This window comes from Lonchura striata, chromosome 7, assembly GCF_046129695.1.
Source record: "Lonchura striata isolate bLonStr1 chromosome 7, bLonStr1.mat, whole genome shotgun sequence".
Classification (NCBI taxonomy): Eukaryota; Metazoa; Chordata; class Aves; order Passeriformes; family Estrildidae; genus Lonchura; species Lonchura striata.
In genome coordinates this window covers 35,214,591-35,234,953 of record NC_134609.1, presented here as the reverse complement: position 1 = coordinate 35,234,953, position 20,363 = coordinate 35,214,591, and the positions used below count along the sequence as shown (strand labels likewise).

At 39.8% G+C, this 20,363-nt stretch overlaps 2 protein-coding genes across 3 annotated transcripts in view; one reads left to right on the top strand and one right to left on the bottom strand.

Annotated features, from left to right (window-relative positions):
* Positions 1–18,486, top strand: part of MYPN (myopalladin) — a 55,331-nt gene extending 36,845 nt beyond the window's left edge. For both annotated transcript variants that reach the window (XM_021529040.1, XM_031505160.1), the window contains 8 exons: positions 4,520–4,741; positions 5,187–5,336; positions 6,186–6,265; positions 6,751–6,877; positions 8,358–8,565; positions 9,279–9,444; positions 11,634–11,767; positions 13,738–18,486. In XM_021529040.1, the coding sequence (XP_021384715.1) occupies positions 4,520–4,741; positions 5,187–5,336; positions 6,186–6,265; positions 6,751–6,877; positions 8,358–8,565; positions 9,279–9,444; positions 11,634–11,767; positions 13,738–13,907 (1,257 nt within the window). In that variant the 3' untranslated portion in view covers positions 13,908–18,486. The remainder of the gene's footprint in view (positions 1–4,519; positions 4,742–5,186; positions 5,337–6,185; positions 6,266–6,750; positions 6,878–8,357; positions 8,566–9,278; positions 9,445–11,633; positions 11,768–13,737) is intronic.
* The window catches only part of PBLD (phenazine biosynthesis like protein domain containing), a 61,911-nt gene that overhangs the window by 7,871 nt on the left and 33,677 nt on the right, over positions 1–20,363 (bottom strand). The gene's annotated exons all lie outside the window — the stretch shown is intronic.

Genomic DNA, 20,363 nt, shown 5'->3' with positions numbered 1-20,363 from the left:
GGTCCCTCAGCTTCTTTAGGTCCCAATTTCCCACAGGTAAAATGCAGCCCTGCCCTGAAGGGTGCTGTACTCTCAGGTTGTCAAAAATGATGGTGATGGGGCCAAACAGATCCACCACAAGGATAAAATGCTGTGAACCTGTACCTTCTGCATGACTGGCACAGAGAGAAGATTTTGTTTGTTGTGCAGGACAAAGTACAGCCACCCACCAGCAGCCTACAACAATATTGCCAAGGCAGAGCAAAGGCCAGCAGAAGGAAAGCTGCATTTCACTTCTCTATCTGCCACAGAGTTCCACCAGAACAATACAAAACCCCTTCAGACACATATTCAGCACATTTCCTGGCTTTGCTTTCACCAGTTTTAAGTCTTTTACCCTCCAAACTATACTGTGACTATATCAATACAAGCACCACTGCCTGCTCCCCTTTTGCACATCATGCACACTAAACAATGTGCATTAGATGCAGGAGAAATAGCCAAGTTTCCAAAGCTGCAATCTACTCAGCCTATATAATAATATACAATTATAGATGCATTATATACATTATGCTTTGTACAGAGCTTTACACCACTGAAGAGGAGCTTGAATTTTTAGTTGGTGGATACAATAATTTTAAATATCTGGCTACTGTATTGAACAAGTGTGTGAATTACTGCCTGTAGAAGTTTCATGTTCTAGGAAGGCTGCCAAAAAAGGAGCTGCAATGCTACACTTTTGACTCCAAACCAGGGCCTGAACCTTTGTACTCTTTCCCTCAGTCTCCTCAGTATGCTGAACTGCAGCCTAGTTTTAACATTGTACCCCATGCCTACATGGGCTTGTTATTTGTGTGACACTTTCTGAAATACTTATCTGAACCACAACAACAACACTTTGACCTACACCACTTTTGTAATCACATTCAGAACTAGGCTTACGGCTTCTGTGATAAAAACAGTTCTTTAGAAAGGACTGTTCTTTAAACAGCCCTTTCTGTTCTTGCTAATCCTTAAAGAAAACCTACCAAACAAGCAAAACCAACCAAGATTATACTCTGCATACAAAAGTGTATTCTCACTTATTTCAGAGATTTCTGTTCTTTATGAGAAGTTTGGTGTAACACCTTCAGCCTCTGAATGTTGGTGTTCAAATTTTCACAGCAAGGTTAACTTGCTCTTGTTTGGCTGTAAATTTATACAAGCATATATATATGCACACAGAACAGGTTTAGAAAAGCAAAGACTGAAGTATGAGGGCAACACACAGGAAACAGGGGCTGTGGGAACATTGACTTCAATGTTTTCTAATTTAAAATGCATTTTTGAATATAACTCCTTGAAATGAGCAGTCAAACTCCTGCAGTCAGCCTGCACAGTTCCCTGCCAGAGACCTGCATTTGTACAAGGACGCTCAGGGCTTCCATGGGCAGGGAAGCAGCTGCCAGCAATGACAACCCAGTGCTGATGGTGCAGCAAAATGCTTTTGTTTTTACAAAGTGCTACTTTTATACCTCTTTCTATATATCCAGGGTCAAATGCAAAGAAACATGGGAGAAAAGCTGTCCATTATTAACTTCAAAGGGTCCCATGAAATGCATTCCTTCCTCTATGGTATTTTCTTCTGCAAGCAGGCATTTGAAAAGGAGGAAGTGCCCATATTTCTTACTGAAGTAGTCTATAAGACTACTTAATATCCTCAGCACATCAGCCAGGAAAAAAATTATACACTGCATTCACAGAAAACTTTTTAGGATCTAAAGCAGATGCAAGGTTAATTTGCTTAGGTACAACTTGAAAATTATTGCTCTGAGTTTTATTTATGTCAGTTGGTTAGATCACTTAAGACAGATCTACACTTTTTGAGTAGAGGGGAAAAAAAAGATGTGATTGTCTCTATAGGCATTATTTGATTTCATCTGTTGGCCATCATGGCTACAGCAACGCTACACTATTAATTTCTTATAACATACCATAACTTCTTTTGGACAACAGTGATTCTAGAAAAAAAAAAATCCATATGAAAAACTGATTACTAAACTCAGCTGTCTATAAACAATGCCAGACTGTGCCATCAGCTTGCAATATTTCAAAATTTAACTCTGTCTTGCAGCATTTTGTTCTGCAGCCAACACCTTCCCCATTAACATGATGCCTTGAAAGTGTAATGGCAATGACCTTCTAGCCCCATTACCCACCTCTCTGTCAGCAGCTATACCCCCTGATTCTTACAGGATTCTGCCTTCCTAAAAAGACACAGGCCTCTTCTCAGTATCAAGGGTAAAACACTGCTAAACTTTCCCTTGGAACACTAGAATCAGTTCTTGCCACCTACATGGGGAAATGACCCGTTTGGTTGGTGAGAAATCAGAGAAACTCCAGTTTTACACTGGCTTTAATGAGGTGAGAATTTGATCTATAAAGCAATTTGCTGAGACCTGCTGCATGAGAGCAGAAAAGCTGAGGAGCTGAAACTTCTCAGAGCAGGACAAAGTGTTCAAGGTAAGGAAGCAGTGTGTTTAGTATTTACATGTTCCATGGGGTCAGTGGTTGTCCCACACACACATCACAGCCCCGTGTGCCAAACAGCCTCGAGTTTAATCCTCCAGCTCCTTTTATAGGAGCTCCAATTACACTTGTGGTTGCTCGAGGTCTTAGCCCCATCCAGCTCCCTGGGCAATGATACCTCTGCATCGAGAACCAAATGATTCTGGCTGAGAGTCCCTGTGCAGATCAAACCCAACCTATCCTTGCTACCCCAGGGACTCCAATGCCACAAGGAAGGGATCCTGGAGGGGGGACTCAGCATCCTCAGCTCCCTGCCAACACTCCCAGAACCTTGCAGCTCCCTGCACTGCTCTGAAGCTGCATGGAATGAGCAGCCCTGCAGCATCAGAGAACAAGGGACCAGTGCAAGAGGAGCAGCTTCATTCACCAAATTCCTTTCTTACCTACTCCAAACTGGCTGCCTTTTCCTACCATAGCTAATCTTCAAGCAACCTCCCCAACACAGATATTTTAGATGAAAACACACAACATCTACCACTGTTTATTTAACCATAGCAATTTCCAACTTTTTCTATTTTATGGCTGCCACATTTTCATGCCCAAGTCTTACAAACGCCTGTCTCCTCAAAACTCTGCTGTAATGTCTAAATTTTTGGCCACTTCTGTCTCCTTGGTCTCCTGAAGAAAGCAGAAGAGTTTGTCAGCTAAAATTTTTTGCTGCCTCCATCTTTTCTCCCTGCTATCTGGAAACTGTTGGTCAAGACCATAATCAGCAGTAAGATGGAATGGCTAAATGATTAGGGATGTAATTGCCAGTGTTTTGGGATAACTGTTGGTTCTTTAATTAACTTCCTATAAGATTTCAGACAAGATGCATTTTCTGGAGCTTGTTTTCTCAGCAAATTGAATATATCTAAGGATTTATTATTTAGTACTTGTTTTTTTCTAAAATTTTAGAAAACGACTTTATTTACCAAAACACCTTTATTTACAAAAATTTTAGAAAACACTTTTTTACATCTTTACTTAGTACTTGTTGTTTTCTAAAATTCCATTTTCAATAGAAGCAGGAAAACTCTGGGCTTAAAACCTGCACAAATACAGGTCTGAGCAAACTGATTTGTCTTCTACAGGTAATACATGATTTCCCCAAAAAAGACAATTTGTAATGACTTGAGCAAGGAGCTTTGCAGGTGTGTGTGTGAGTGCAGCAGGCAGTGTGCTACCTGAGAAGTCCATCCAGGTGCAGCTGCACTGCTCCACCATGCCCAGGACAAACATTGGTTTGGAGGCACAGACTGAAGCTGGCTCTTGCTCTGAGGCTTCACAAGTCACAGCAAGAGAAATTTGGTCAAATGCCTCCTGGTCTAGACAGGAGATTTCCTCATGCAAAACAGCTAAGTGATGAGACATTTCTAGTTGAATTCAGGGGATCAGGAGAAAGTTCATAATCACATCAAACTATCTGGAGATGTTCATTTATGTAGGAGTATGCTGTTTTTATTGCATAATCTGTTTAATCTTTGAAGAATTTTAATGTAATATATTTTGCATTCTCAATTACACCAGCTAGAAATCTGTCCAAGTTTAATCTGATGTTAATTACTCTGAAAATATTTCCCTTTCTTCCCAAATTTCTCTTTTAGTGGGTATAGTTTTCCATATTTAATTATGAACTGAAATATACAGCATTCTTTTCTATAATTAGCAGGTGATTTGAACACAAAATCCTCAAAAATTTGGTATATTTAAATTATTTCTTTTGATCAACAGTGTGCAAGAGTATAATTTTTTTTGACAGGGACTTGGAGGAATTACACGTTTGATTTCTTTTGTTGCCTGTGAAAAAACTCAGTGTCATTACACTGTGCAGACTCACGATGCAATATCTGTGCCCACAAACCAAATTCAGACAGTTTCAGGATGTCCTAGGTTTACTTCGGCTTTTTTCTTGTCACTTGTGGAATTAGTCTGAAAATGGCAATGGCTGCCACGAGTGTTCTGCTCCGAGCTGCGCCTCTCTCCCCTGCAGGAATATCGCATTTCCAGCTTCGAGCAGAGGCTGATGAACGAAATCGAATTCCGCCTGGAGCGGACGCCGGTGGATGAATCGGACGACGAAGTGCAACACGAGGAAATCCCCACAGGCAAATACATAGCTCCCATCTTTGATAAGAGACTCAAGCACTTTCGGGTAATGGAAGGATTCCCTATTACATTCACCTGCAAAATTGTTGGAATACCTGTTCCCAAGGTACGTCATTCTCACTGTAACTGCTAAAGGAACAAAGCCCAACTCCCAACTAGTTTCTGTTCATCCCTCCTAGGCTCTGTGGAGAGAGCTCCCAAATGAAAAATTTCCCCCACCTTTCTAAAATAACACTATCTGCTCCTGAGCATGCATCAGGCCTTGAGGTCCAACCACCTGACTCCAGGAGACACAGAACAGCATAAAACCCCAGAACTTCCCAGCAAGATGAGAACTGATCTAACCAATAACGTGCCTAGAGCCAAGGAAAGAGAGCATGACAGGCCCAGCTATGATATGCAGCTTCCTGAGCTCAACCTGGAATCATGCTGTTTCACAGTATAACTGATCTGCAAAGTTTTTAATATTCTAAAATTTAATTAGCTCTCGCTCAACTGGGGTTATTTTTCTAGTCACTGTTAAGTCATGGGGGCGTGTCTGATCACTACAGGTCTACTGGTTCAAGGATGGCAAGCAGATTTCAAAGAAAAACACACATTTCAAAATGAACAGAGAAGAAGATGGAACATGTTCTTTGCATATTGAAGCTGCTACTAATGATGATGATGGCAACTACACGATTATGGCTGCAAACCCACAAGTAAGGTGTTTTATTTTCTTTTACAGAAATCCTTGTTTCATCTTTTTCTAATATACGTTAATAAGAACACAAATTAGGCCACATGCTATGACATCAAGTGGTGACTTTATCACAAATCAGGTGCTTTAGAGCATAGGAGAGGAAACCATATAAAGATGACTGATGAAACTACTCTCCTGCCACACAGAGAGTCAAAAGCACTAAGGACAATTTTTCATATTAGTAATTCCTGCCTTAACTCCTTTCCACTCTCTGTTGCTGATAGGTACCTTTTGAGATATGCTGACAAGACAGGCATGATTTTTCAGGCAGAAAGAAGAGAGCAGGAACAAACAAATAGTTACATTAAATTTGGAACTGTTACCAAACACAATTATATTCTTTATCCAGGATGCAAAGATGTGGATCTGCAAATAGCCTCACTCCCTTACACCATTCTCCTTGACCCCATGTGCTAGCTTAGCTGTTTATTTAGAAGTATATTCATCAGGCATCTTTTTCCAGTTTTAATGTTTCTCTTTTTAAAAAATATTTTCATTTTCAGTTTCTGTATGTCTGCATTTTAAAGCAGACCAGTCCAAAGGTAGTAGCAGACAGTACCTGTGGCATGAATAAATAAGCAGGGACAGGCACCACTGCTAAATGCATTGCCACAGCCTGGAAGAGTTTGAGAAACCCCTACCTCAACTGCAGGCTGAAAGCATTTGCTTTAGGGAAATGGTATTCTCACTATAGTTCAGCTACTTTATAAAAATAAAACCTAATGCACTGTAAGAGTTCAATATTTATGCTTTAAAATTAAATAAGCCATTAACCAACTATTAATTCTGTTTCCATTGTGAATTGCAGGGGAGGATCAGTTGTTCAGGACACCTGATGGTTCAGAGTGTCCCTTTTCGGGGACGAATATCCACAACTCAGCCTCACAGGTGAAAGAAAAAAGTCCTGCAGACCTTCTTTATGCTTTTTACTGAAGGCATCCAAAATAACCACTGCATTCATTGAACTTCAATTCTCAGTCATAAAATGGAAATAACAGCAGCAGTTCCCTCCCAACAGGTCACTTCTATGTTTTTGAAGGTCATCCTCAAATACAGGGAAGTTTGAGTACAATTTCATTTACTTGTTGTAGTGGAGCTAAAGACAAGATTAGCAAAAAGAAATTCAGCCAAAAAAAGCAAAAAGAAGCAAAAGCTGGCTTGGGAATCCAAGGATACTACATGATATAGTTAACTTTATAATCTTTCTAAAGGGAAAATATGCAAGAATTAAATAACAATCAGTCCATTTCTTGCTGCCCTTTTATGTAACTCAAGCTATCTCTCCATCCTTTTCCTCAATTTCTTCCTTTTTTTTTAAACATTAGTAAAAAAAATTGCCTTCCAAACACACACGTGTGATTTTTGTGTTGCAGAACACGACCCCGGGTGCCAGAGGGAGACAAAGAGGCAGTTCAAGAACACTTTTTCAGGCCATACTTCCTACAAGCTCCAGGTGACATGGTGGCACATGAAGGGCGACTCTGTAGGTTGGATTGTAAGGTACTAACTGGTTCCTCTGTTCACTCTCACTTTCCCTACCTCTGTACATGCATTGCTACTTGTTTGCATGCATGTATGGCATGCATGAACATTTTCCATTCAGGTTTCAGTATCTCATTTTAAAAACTATTTCTTAATGCCATTGTCTCTGAGCTGATTCCAGGGATTTCTTTTGAACAAATATTCTATGGGATGAAGAACAGAGAAAACACAACCCAGAAACAAGAAGGTTCACTTACAAGGTTGTTCAAATTATTAGACATGTTCACTCTGTCCTTCTTTACCAGTATGAACTCCAGAAGTTCTTCTCCATTGTCAGATTCTTAACATAATCCAGAATAGCACAAAGCCATGAGAAAGAGAGGATGCAGCACGTTGCTTTGTGTTCAAACAAATGTTCCCATTGTATTGGACTGAATTACTGAAGATGAACACTCCCTGAAAAGAGCAAACTGAGCCAGTTCATTTTACGCTTCCCCAGCATGCATAGAGGCAGAAACATCCCCATTTGCTGATTGGAACCTTGGCATGAAAGAGTTGACAGACGTTAGGGTACACAGAGTGAACATCCTGTTACTGAACACCTTTGGGAGCAACATCTGCTCCAACCTGTTCTGGAACCCCTCTAAGTCCCTTCAGTGCAGCAAAGGTGGCAGGGCTGACACTGACCTCTACCCTGAAGAGGGTAGAAGCTCTGAGGCACAAGTTAATGCCCTGAAGATGAGCAAGACTCATTACTACTTAATTCATGGCGTTAAGTTTACATGGAGCATGCCAGAGAATTTGGTTATTCCTAGCTCTGCTATCCTGGCAGAGCTTGTGAAGCCTTAAAGCATGTCTGGCACTGCACAGACCTGGGAGACAGCAGTCCTCACTCAGAGAAGTTCCACTTCCCTCTTTCTCTGCTTTGTAAAATGTTTGGAAAGCAGTATTTTAGATGTGAGTAAATACTGCTCCCTGTTGAAAAGGTTTTTAATACTACAACACAGTCTAATCTTTCAAAAAATACTTAATTTGTAATGTTCTAAAGGATGCAAGTTTAACAGCTATGAAGTGTTATATCACTCATCAAATTTTACCAAATACAAAGTAATTTGTAAGGAACTTTTTTTGTCTGTGTTAAACTCTGTAGTATTTTACAATTTGATTTCTATTCAGCACCAAAAAAAGGAAAACTAGCAGATTATTAAGAGTCTTTCGTGAATCTTATATTTCAAACTAAGTTTCTTCCTTTCTGACTGAGAAAATGTAGATCTTTCATGTACGTTTAAATCTTTTTTACTTGTTTGTTTTCTGGGTTTCTCCCTTTCGGAAGCCGTCAGCAGAGAAACAAAATCTGAGAAAGAATTTTTTAAAGAAATCTTCCTGGTCTAGCTTTTGGCACGATTCAGGTGGCATTTGTGAAAAGGCTTAGCTCTGAATTTCCTAACCTCTCTCTGCCAGTTGGACACTTGTCTGGAGCTGTCTCCCTGTCTCTTAGGTGAGTGGGTTACCAACTCCAGACCTGGCGTGGCTGCTGAACGGCAAACCCGTGCTCCCGGACGGCAGACACAAGATGCTGGTCCGAGAGACCGGCGTGCACTCTCTGCTCATCGACCCTCTCTCCCAAAGCGATGCTGGGACCTACACTTGCCTTGCCACTAACAAAACGGGGCAGAATTCATTCAGTCTGGAGCTCACCGTTGTAGGTAAGAGGCACTGAAAAACTCATCTCAGTGATTAAGCTATCTTACCTTATATTGTTTCCCTACAAACAATTATAGATAGTTAATGCCTTGAGAGTAGGAAAATCCAACAGCTGTAGATACAGATAGGTAATTTTTCTATATATATTTCCCTCCTCAGCTGATAGAGGGAAATGTACCTGGTTCTCAGATGAGTGCACTCCTGTTACCAAGAGAGTAAGCCATAAGAATTCTGCCTCATTATCACCCATCCTCTCTTGTCTGGGCAAAATGACATTCTTAACTTTCTCCCCAAAAAATGCTTAGGGTTTGAATTCATAATATATATGTTGAGGTATCCCAGATTTCAGCCCAGGTTTTATTGGTTTAAAAACGGTTTTAAATACAAAAATTAAATCTGAATACTGCTCTTTAATAAAGCCCTAAAGTATGTGAGACATTGAAATTTATAAATCTAGCATTAATTTTCTGCAATGGTTGTATGTTTAGACCTATTAGACATGCATATATTATTTTACGAACTTCAGTTCTGCCTATTATTTACTTTACGTTCCCTTACAGAGGCTATGTCATGGCATTTCACTTCCCTTCCAACATCCCACTAAAAATTCACAACCTATTTTGGTATCACAAGAATCATTTTTATCACGTTCTCCCATACTATCCAAAGAGAAACAAAGAATAAAATATCTGTTGTCGAACAATTCTTTTTCCAGCAAAGGAAGTCAAAAGAGCCCCCATGTTTCTGGAGAAGCTTCAGAACTGTGGTGTTCCAGAAGGCTATCCTGTCAGGTTGGAGTGCAGGGTGGTGGGAATGCCACCTCCCGTGTTTTACTGGAAGAAGGACAACGAGACCATCCCATCAAACAGAGAGAGGATGAGGTACTGCACCATAACACCCATGCCTGAAGTCTCTTGTGGCTGGACTGTTTCCATGAAAGCCTCTGTGATGAGTACAGATGGTGGTGCTTTGTGACAACTGCTTTCACCCACAGAAAGCTGTAGAGATCTTGCTTCCCTGTGGGGTGTACAATGGCAGTTTCCTTGGTTCAGAACAAAGGCATGATGCACCCCTGCCTCAGAGAGTGGGGACAGAGCCTGTGGGCCACAGGCCTGCCAGAGGGAATGGATCTCCTTATCAAACATACCCTGATATGGCATTTTAGTGCATTTCAGCACCTTATTCTCTCTAAGCTATTCTTTCCCAGTTTAGTTCCAACTAGGTATGAATTCAAACTCAGAACAGTTTCAGTGCCCCAGAGTATGTGATAATAGAGAATTTATCATGTCAGATAGAGAAACTTAACAAAGTTGGTCACAAACAAAAGTAAAGACTTTGATCCATACTTACAAAATACAAAAAATTGAAGTTTGGCTCTTGCAGTCAATGCATCACTATTTTTTAAATTTTTGCAAAAGAAAAGCTGATGAAATAATGTGCCTGGCTGTAATTATAAATGATAAATGAAGTGCTTTCTTTTTTTTAAGATTTCTACTTCAGCATATATCTGATTTTTAGTATTTAATTTCACTTGGTTCCAAGTAACAACTTGATGCAGCCACTGGATCTTTGAGATGAGCTCCAAGAAGTACCACCCTTCACACACACAGCCCTGCAGGCCATCAGCACAGAAAGCAGCTCTGCAGCAGCGTCTGTTAGGGATGGACACCAGGCACAAGGGAAAGCATTCTTAGAAAACTCTTCTAGTGGTCACCCTGTTCCCACCCAGAGATTGCTGCCCCTCTCCAAAAACCCCACCTAACCCTGACCTTCTACAGCCTATAGTCTATATGGTTTGGACCCAGTCCTGTTTAATATCTCTATAGATAATCTGGAGGAGGGAATTGAGTCTGCCATTAGCAAATTCATAGATTACACCATATATGTGTTCCCATTTCATAGGGATTTTGTATTTCCAGTTGTTTCACAAAAGGTTAGAAAACAAATTTTTGCTTCAGCTCGGCAGAGGAATGGAAACCTCCACACCCCACAGTGCCAGGAGCAAGCGTAAGAGTTGTGACAGCTCTGCTATTTCAGCCAGCTGAGACCAGAAACCCCAAAGGCTTCCAGTGGCTCTGCACAGACCCACGGGCAGCATCGTCCCTGCTTGTCCCTATCTTGTCTCACTGTTGCCTTCCTGCCTGAAGCCAAGAGAGGTTTTGGTACCGCAACAAGGACACACCCCAGCTCCTGCACTACTGCACCCCCAGCACAAGGCAAATCGTGTAATGCAGGGAACAAAGGGTGAAATGCTCCCTTTTTTATTAGAGCACAAAATGTCCTCTTGTCCTGCAAGCCCGTGGTTTCATTCTAGCTCATAAGGAACCAAAATTTCAAATTTCAGAACATCCTGGAACTTCAAGTGTTCTGAAGTGCTCATCTCACACCTCTTCCTTTATAATGAGAGAAACACTTGGGTTGATAAAAAGGACCAGCCTCAGCCTAGAGAGCAGAGGAGTCTCACTTCTGTTATATCCTGCTGAAAGGTTTTCCCTGGAAAGTGCAGCCACAAAGTCTTAGATCACTGGAGAGCAAAGGAAGTGGAGGGAACAATCAAGTAGCTTTCTTTCAGCGTGCTGGCTAAACAAATCTTTCTGATTTTCCCACTTGGTCATTTTCTCATGGAAAAGCATGCCCAAAGAAAGTTTCTAACTGGCTCTAGCTGCTGTTGTAAAAAAATCACAACTTTGTACAAGTCTTCTTGGTATTTTATGTTCTTTTTCCAGCTTCTGAACTGGGAAAAATACAGTATGATTCTGCAGCAGCTTTGCTGCACAGGTTTAGCTCATTAGCATTCAATAAATAACATTAATATTAACAAATACAGAGTAACAACTCAGCTCCCACAGTCACACCATGGCTGTGCACAACTGAGAGGAGCCAGAACAGATCTGAGATTTCCTGATCATTGTTTGAGGCCATACTGAAAGCAAATCTATTGACTATAGACTGCTACCTCTTTGTGAGTAAAGATGACAACGTATCTGTTTCATGTTTAATATACATATTTTAAAATCTAAAAGCTGATGTTCTCTTGAGAAATACTAATTCCCAAACACTTGTTTTCCAGCATGCATCAAGATACAACAGGATATGTCTGCCTCCTGATCCAGCCTGCCAAGAAAGCAGATGCTGGCTGGTACACCTTGTCTGCAAAGAACGAAGCTGGCATTGTCTCCTGTACTGCTCGGCTTGACATATATGGTGGGTACTGGCTGGGAAAGAAAACAGGGCCCCACTGGTTCTTAGTCTGCATTTGACATGGGTTAGAAATCAGTGTTACAGCATGGCCACAGCTTCCTAAGGCCCCAGAAGAGATAAAACCATACAGCTAAATGGCCAAACCAGCCCTGCTGCACTGGCAGGAGGGAGAGTAAAGACAAAACACCAAAGTTTTGCACAATATTCTCTACTCCTGTTTTCCACCTCCCAGAATCTCTAGACACATAAGCATATATTTTCAAGTTGAACTTTAACTCTACTGCCTCTAACAAGTCTGTGCTACAGCCCTGACCTGACAGAGCAATGAATTGCACACAAGAAAGTGGATCCCTTCTTCCACAGAGCATGGGGGTGCAAAGCAAGCCTAGCTGATAGGGGCTACTTTACATCCCATACATTTATCTAGGACTCAGAAGGCCCGGGCCCACCTCAAGAGCTACAGCACATCATTTAACTGTTATCTCTGCAAGATGGAATAGAAAAAGCAGAGTATTTGATCACTTAAGCAGCATATTAAAACAGAAAGCATGTTCCACAAACTGGATTGTATCTATATGTATATATTCCACAAACTGGTTGGATTAGAACCAGACCCTTAAAAGAAAAAAACAAAGAGCCCTTGTTTCCAAACTCATATTTCCATTTTGGTTTTTAAACCCTGCCTAATTATCAGAAGTAAGGCACCAGTGCATCTCTGTCAGCCTCCTGCCACCTTGTGGTGATATGGGCAAGAGTAATGGAAGGCTCAAGAGAGGGCTAGGGAGAGGCTGATTTAAGAAAGGTGAAACAAAATTTTTAAATTCCTTAGGTATCTAAAAGTTGAAAGACATAAATTTTCAAGGATTCAAGACACAAACAGGAAAAATACAGAAATCAAGAAATGTTTCCCAATTCCAACCACATTTTCTAAGATATGCAACTCACACCCTAAAGTGAGTGACAGAAGTAATTTTTCTTTATGCTATTTTGAATGGGTGGAGTAGAGAGATTGAAGGTGAGGTCTGATACTTACAATTCTGCACGCAAAGAAAAATAATAATGAGTAAATAATCAATACAAGTAGAAACAAATTGGGCACTGCAAGAAAAAAGGAAGTTCTTTTTAAAATATTTCCAGATAGGGTCAAAATTCAGCATGGAAAGACATTTCTTATCAATGCTTAACATGTAGATTGTTTTCTCCCACACTAAGTTCCCTCATAGCATTGGAGCCTGAGCTTGATTTCCATTTTCATACCCTTTCCTTTTAACTGTTGACAGATATATATCTCTAATTTGGGTGCAGACCTGTACGGATAAACACTGGCTAAGACAATATAATTTTCCCTTGTCTGAAATGTTTTAGGGATAACAACTACTAGATATTATGCAATACAATATTTTTACAAAATTGTAGCAGTATTTGTAGCATATGTTCATATGGCAACATGTAGAATGGTACTTTAAAATTATTGAATATGTGTCTTTGGATTACATTCCTTTTAGTATTTAAAAAAAATATCTAGAAAACACGTTAGTAACTTTAACTACTATGGCAATAAAGATTGTAAGCACTTCTTTGAAGAAAAGCCATGCAGAGGCTGAAACAGTACAAAATCAGAGCCTTGGCCACTTTGTCCATCTCTGTTCATGCTATCTAGCTATGTTTTTAGTTTTGATTGCAAGAGTTTTGGAGAAGGCTCCAAAGATTCAATCATTAAATTTGTGACTTTGTGAAATCCATGCAAACATTGCCATGGAATTGAACGGGGGGGAAATCTTACAGAATTGCTGAACATACAAACATTGCCAATGATAATATTTGAAAGAACAGACCCTAACCCAGGAAGACCAATGCTGTGCTCTCTTCAGGGATGTTGGAAGCAACTTTCCGGGTGTGTGGATTGATTTCCACGGTTTGTTTGTGACCCAAACTGGAGGTTTATAAAGCCCATTGTGTTTCTGTTGCTGCAGCTCAGTGGCACCGTCAAATTCCACAAGCACTGAAGCTCCGGCCCGGGGGCAGCCGCTACACGAACCTCAGCAGCCAAGGACTCGACATCTTCTCTGCCTTTCCAGCTCCTGAGAGCCCTGTGCTGTTTTCATCCCCAGCCCAAAAGTTGGTGGAGAGTGAAGAACTTTGAAAAACAAACACTTGTTCCAGTTGCACCTGCGGAGATACTTAGAACTGTGAAAAACTAAATAATAAAAACAAAAGAGGTACAACTCACGATGCTCAAGGTTTACAAGCAACTTGTTGGTAATTCAGTGTTCTGCTGCTGCAAATGATGCAAGCAATATATCATACAAGACTTTTGCATATGATTTTAATGCAGGATAATTGTGGTATGGAGTGTTGTGCAATAAATTCAGTACTGTGTAGTTTGCTAAGAATTACATAGTCAACATAGTTTTCAGCACCTAAAAGCCAATACCACTTTTACTTCTTGAATTAGAGCTACTGCACTGTAGCTGCCATGGTAAGGATTGATGATGATTAGCTGGGATACTGCCAGTGAAAACACTGACATTACAATAACATCAATCCTGAATGAGGGTAAACAACAAAACTTTGAATGTAATTTTAAAAAACATGCCAAATAATCAAGAAGCACAAGTTAAATCGAAAAGATGTAACTCATTTTTATATACTATTATTATTATTATGCCAGCCTATTCTAGAATTTTTGAACTCCAGACTAGGTAAATATAGCATTTTATGTAGGTACAGCTGTATACCCTAAATATTTATATCTGTGTGTGTGTGTACTCTATGAACTGTGTATTCTTGGTGTAAGGGTTCATTGAATAAGGTACAAGGCATGTGCATAAGGTGCATAGGAAATGGAAATTCCTCTTGTCTGAAGCATGTTCTCTTGAGCCCATAACTGAAACTATTTACCAGATGTGCTTCATACTTTTTCTTTCCCATGTTAGTGATCCTCTGACTTCAACATGGATCATACCAAACTTGTCCCTTCATGGCTTTTAAATATCAGTCTAATTTTCCTGATTTTCAATGTGCATCTATCATCTAGCTCATTTTATGGCTAAATGGAAAGGAATTATGACCTGGTATATTTTTGCCACCATTTAGGAAACAATCACAAGGGTAGTGGCTAATAGGAAGACAGAAAATTCTGTTAATATACAAAAGTTACGAAGTTAAGCAGCAGTTATATGTAAAAAGCTAAAAAAAACAACAGTAACAATAAATAAGGCAAATTAATGAAAGCCCAAAGGAAGGTGTTAAGTGACAGCACTTAATGATTGACTTAAATATATTTGGCATCTATACAATTATATTAATACCCCCAGCTGTTAGAATCTGTGAATGTTTAATATGTTTTCCTGCATCTTTATATCACTGCTAACCCTCTCTCTAGACAATGGTTTCAAGCACTTCTTACTTACTGCTTTCAACATGGCTGCAGAATGCAACAAAGTCATGATCAAAGAAAGTCACAGAGATGAAAAAAAAAATTAATAGATACTTTCATTTTTGACTATGTTTGGGGATTCTTCAAATTTAAAATTTTAGCTTTCAAAAACTCCATGTGCAAAGAAAACAATGAAGAGTTATCTTAAGAGCAAAATAATATTGGATATAGCCAGAGACTGAGAAAGATAATGTCTTTCACTGAGATTCCCATAAACAGAGCTTCTGTTGTTCCTTACTATTGATTCCCTCAGGATTTAGAGGAAGTGAATTTCATGTCATGTTTTCTTCCCACCTGAGTGAACACCATAAAACAAAACCATCATTATAACTCTTACACTTTTGTTAGCAATCTCAGGCAATTCAATCCAGACTGGACAGACCAGAAACGTAAAACAATCTTATCCCAAGAGTTAAAACAAGGTACAGGTGTTTCCAAGGGAAAGCATATTGCCCACATTGTACCTCTTCCCTGGAAATCAAAATAAAACTCATGGCTATTGAAAGCGATGCATTGAGTTAAGTGATTTCAGTAATGAGATGCAGAACTTAAGACATAATGTGGCTCTGATCTTCTCGGATAGAAAATCTACTGCTCCTATTACCTTCATTTGGTTTTTAGGATGCCTTAGGGATTCCAAAACTACACCCAAAATTTCAAGTTTCCCATATTAGTTACTCTTGGAAAAATAATCCAAGAAAAGTTATTGAATTTTACTTGCTTAATTCAGTGCTGTTGGGAAATGGAAAGGTAGGAAATTAAGACACAAAAGATCAAACTCACATCTACAGCCCTGTTCTTCCCATCATGTCAGAAAGAGAGTAGGTTTTGAACTCAAGTATTCCAGGTCATCAGGCTTTATCCCTAAGCACAAGCTCAGTCAAGAGATTGCCTGCTTGCAAGTCCCCCATGGGCCCTTTTCCTGGCTGGGAGTGAGGGGTTGGACCAGATGACCCCTGAGCTTTTTTCAGACGTAAAACACTCTTTGCTTCCTAAATTATTTTATTTTCCACTGCCTGTCTAGATATCCTACCTGGATTAAGTTATCTGTCAGCTGAGTGGAAACTAAGAATTCAAGCATGCACAAACTTTTCCTTTTTGCTGGAATCTAACCCATTAGGCAAGCCCAGCTACAAGAGTTCTTCACACAGTGTGGGGGAAAGGAATGCTAGTACTCCCCACTGGCAAGTACCTGGTTACCAGGGCTGGAATCACACTGACCAGTATTACTGACAGCAGCAGTGGTTTTCACATTTTACAGCATCAGACATCACACCCAAAAACTCAATGCAAATTAAATAACAAAGTGCACAGTGCAAACATGCAAACCATGTCTCTGCAATACCAGTGGAGTGTCCCCAAACTCACATCATTATAACCTGAGCTGACATGCTGACCATTATGTGGTACAATGTTTCTTACAATGTCCATTCTGTTTTTCGGAAGTGGGAGGACAAGAAGCTGAAAGATTTTTCCCAAAGATCTGTCATTCAAGTCATCCAAGAAGGGGCCCCAGAAATCTCAGTGTGAGTCAGGCTATGGAAGGCAGATCACCAAAAATGTGTTAGCTGAACTGTAATAGTCTCTCCTATACAGTATTTCCTAGCAAAAAGATCAAAACCCTTCACATTTCCCTACAAAATGCAGATGTCAGCAATTTCAATTCCTTTCAGTAGCTCAGATAAAAACAAAGTCACACTCTGATCCCAAATGGTCTGTTGTTACATTTTGTTCCTTAACTGCTAGAGGACATCTCTCCTCTGCATGTGCTGAGCCCACGCAGTGAGCCTGTAAAAGCAGCCTGTGGGAATGGATGCCAATGCTTTTCACAGGTGCTATTGATGTGCTCATCAGAAGGAAGAACTTGCAAGAAAAAGACAGCAAAATTACATTTGTGCTGTTAAGTGGTGGAAAAGACATGAGAAAAAAGCCTGTGGAAAGGAAGGAGAGCAGGACAGCCCTATGTTGCCACCCCATGTCAGGATGTGTTGGAGCCACTCTGTTCCCTCCTGAACAGCCTGGCTGCTCATTGCTGCTCTTCACTGAATAACCAGTTCCACTTCACACTTTCACAGCTTTCACTCACAGCTTTTCATTCTCTCATTCAAGACAGGCTACTGCAGCAACAGAACTTCATGTTAGACCTTCCACTAAAGTCACTGTTAGTTATTAACTGCCAAAATCCATGAAACCACCACAATGTGGAGCATAATTCTGTATAAATGTGATACAGAAACGCCCACGTTTGTAACCTCTCAAGTGTTCACAGATGCACAATCTTGTAGGTTTATTTAGTTTCCCATTTCCTCCTAGTCCTGCTTTTGTATACAACCAATCAGAGGCACGGTATATTGCACACTAGAGCAGAAATGACATCTTTTGTGCTGCAATTCTCTATTTCAAAAAGTGTTCTTTTTGCTTTAAACTTTTGGTCCAAATTGATGCAAACCCAGCTTACAGCAGCATTACATTTGGGGCTGCACTGATATCATTGGACCTCCTTCCTTAAAACCACTGGACTGAGTTCCTTGCTTCCACATGGAAGGTGGAGCAACCCTTCTGAATGCCTCACATCTGCCAACATGAGGAGATGAGAGCACACACTGCAAAAAGGAAAACCCAAGTCTGCAGTTTTCATCTCAATATGCAAACAACTGCCAGTCCCAATTGTTTATGGCAATTGTAGGTTCTTCAACCAATAAATCTGGGATACAGATTCATTTAAGAACTGTGTTCTTAATGCTACCAGGTTTAAAAGCACTAGTTTCTGAAAAACGTCTTTACAAAACCTAATGAAATATTTATATTGTTAATACTGAGTAAGTGATTAATTGAAAGTTGCCTTATTATTTCCAATACAAAAATGTTCACTTTGAGCCTTAACATTCTAGTTAATATTTCTTCCTGATTAAAGTTGATATTTTTAATTTTTTTTCCAAAGTCATTCTCACTGGGAAGAAAAATGCTCATATCAGTTTTACAGTATATTTTAACTGCATGTGAAAGGAAAAAAAACCCACCTGCCTGTTTTTGTATTTCCCTTCATCTCACCTGAACTTAAATAAATGCTTCAGAGTTGCATACAAGACTGTGTCCTTCACATGTTCAAATAATTGTGAAAATGTGCAACAGTGCCAGAAGTTTTCTCAGAACTTTGCTGTGACAGCTGATTAATAAAATCAGACTACATTATTTAGAAGAAAATAATAAATATTGTCAAGTTATATACTAGCAATTCTTCTAGTAGGTAGCTGTGAAATAAAGTTGTTGCTTTTTTAAACAATTCTTGGTATCCATTTTAAAATTTTTTAAAACATGCTCCTACCTACAGTGTGCCATAGCTGAACTCCATGGTGTCTCAAAAATTCCTTCAGGGTCAGCTGGCCCCTGTGCCCTGGAATACCTGTGTGCTGCCTCCAGAGCAGCCCTGCTGCAGCTCCCGTGCTGCAGGCACAGGGGCCTGGCACAGAGCCCTGATCTTTGCAACCCTGGCTGTGCATCCAGCACTTGAACAGGAAAAAGCTGAATGAGGGCAACTCAAACACACAAACCACACTGAAGTTCCCTCTTCGCTCTGCATGCCTTCAACACAAATAATTGAGCATCTTTTTTGTGTAAGGGTCCATCGGTACAGTTTGGAATGGGTTTTAAATAAGCTGCAGAACCAAACCAAACTCTTGAAGGAATGTGGATCTCATAGCTCAGGTAGAGAAGAGAACAGGACCAAAAAAAGGATGAGTCCTGCCCACTTCTGCACTCCCATGTAACCGTGTTTCTCCATTCCCACCTGATTTCCATGTACTTTTGTGCCTGCCAGGTCAAAGGAAATGTTCTTAAAAGCATTTTAGCTCAGCTACAGCTCTGTGAGCTGAAGTAGTTCCTTCACATCTTATCATCTGAGCAGCACAAGTTGCTTCTATTAATGCCTTTATACATCAAGTCCATTATAAGAAACCATTTATTGCATAACCAAAAGAAATCTTGGGGCATATGTATGTGAATTTAAGTGGAGTTCTCCATTTATGCCAGTGGGAATTCTGTTCAGAAACTGAGCATCCTTTGTGAGTTAGCACAGTCTGTTAGCAACAGGAAACACAGTTTTGTAAGGAAATGGAAAAAACATTGAAGACAATCTGAGATATTAGAAAAAATATTACTATGCACCCCAGGCTGCAGAAAGCCAGTCAAAAATGAATTTCTTATTCCTTGGTGTTACATATGCAGACACTTCAAGCAAATTTAGTAAGGTATCTTTTGCATGCTAATTTCTGCACAAATGAAAACTGAACCACAAATTAGTAGATGATATGAAAATGTACTCTTTAGTAGAAGAGACATTTAAATATTACACATGGGGCTGGTTAGAGGTTTTGAAGCCAGGTTTGCTTGACATGTAATTAAAGTTTAAAATATAGAGAATTTTTAAGAAGTGGCACGAGTACCAGGTGAATATTTTTTTAAGATATCTGTGTAGAAGAAACACTGGACTGCTTCTCCATAAATAAACATGTCTTCATCCTCAGTGCACTTGGTCTTTTCCCCTGGATATCTTGTAGAAATAGAAGAGCTAAACATACTTAGAGAAAAAGCAGCTCTTCCATGTATTATTTTAAAACTCTGGTTAAATTTCACTCCTAAACTACAGAGAACCATATCCATATTGCTTAGCTCAAATAGCTGGAATCCCAAGAGTAAGGGTACCTATGTTAAGGCAAAAGTTTCCTTTGGCAAATCAATTCCTTTGGCCTGGAAACAGCACTTTTTAAAATTAGTTCCTAATGAATCCCATCACAGGAGGGACTTCCACAAATATTTTTCACAGAAAATTTTACTTAACAATATAGATGGAGTGAGTTAAATATTGAAATACCTAATGATACTCATGCTTCCCCACAGGAGGAAGCTGCACTGCCATTGACTTTACAAATGTACAGCTGAGGTCAGGGACATTATTACTGTGAAGAATGGGTACTGTAGCACCATTTCAGAATTCTAGTCAAGAACTGAGACTTGCCCTGTGTGTACATATAGTACAAGATGGTCTGTGCACTAAATACCTCATAAATGGTGAGATGGAAGACAAAAGCCTAAAAAATTGGGATGAATGGAAGTTTAAAACATGTTGATAATGAGGAAGAAGGCACTTGAGTTTTTTTTTGC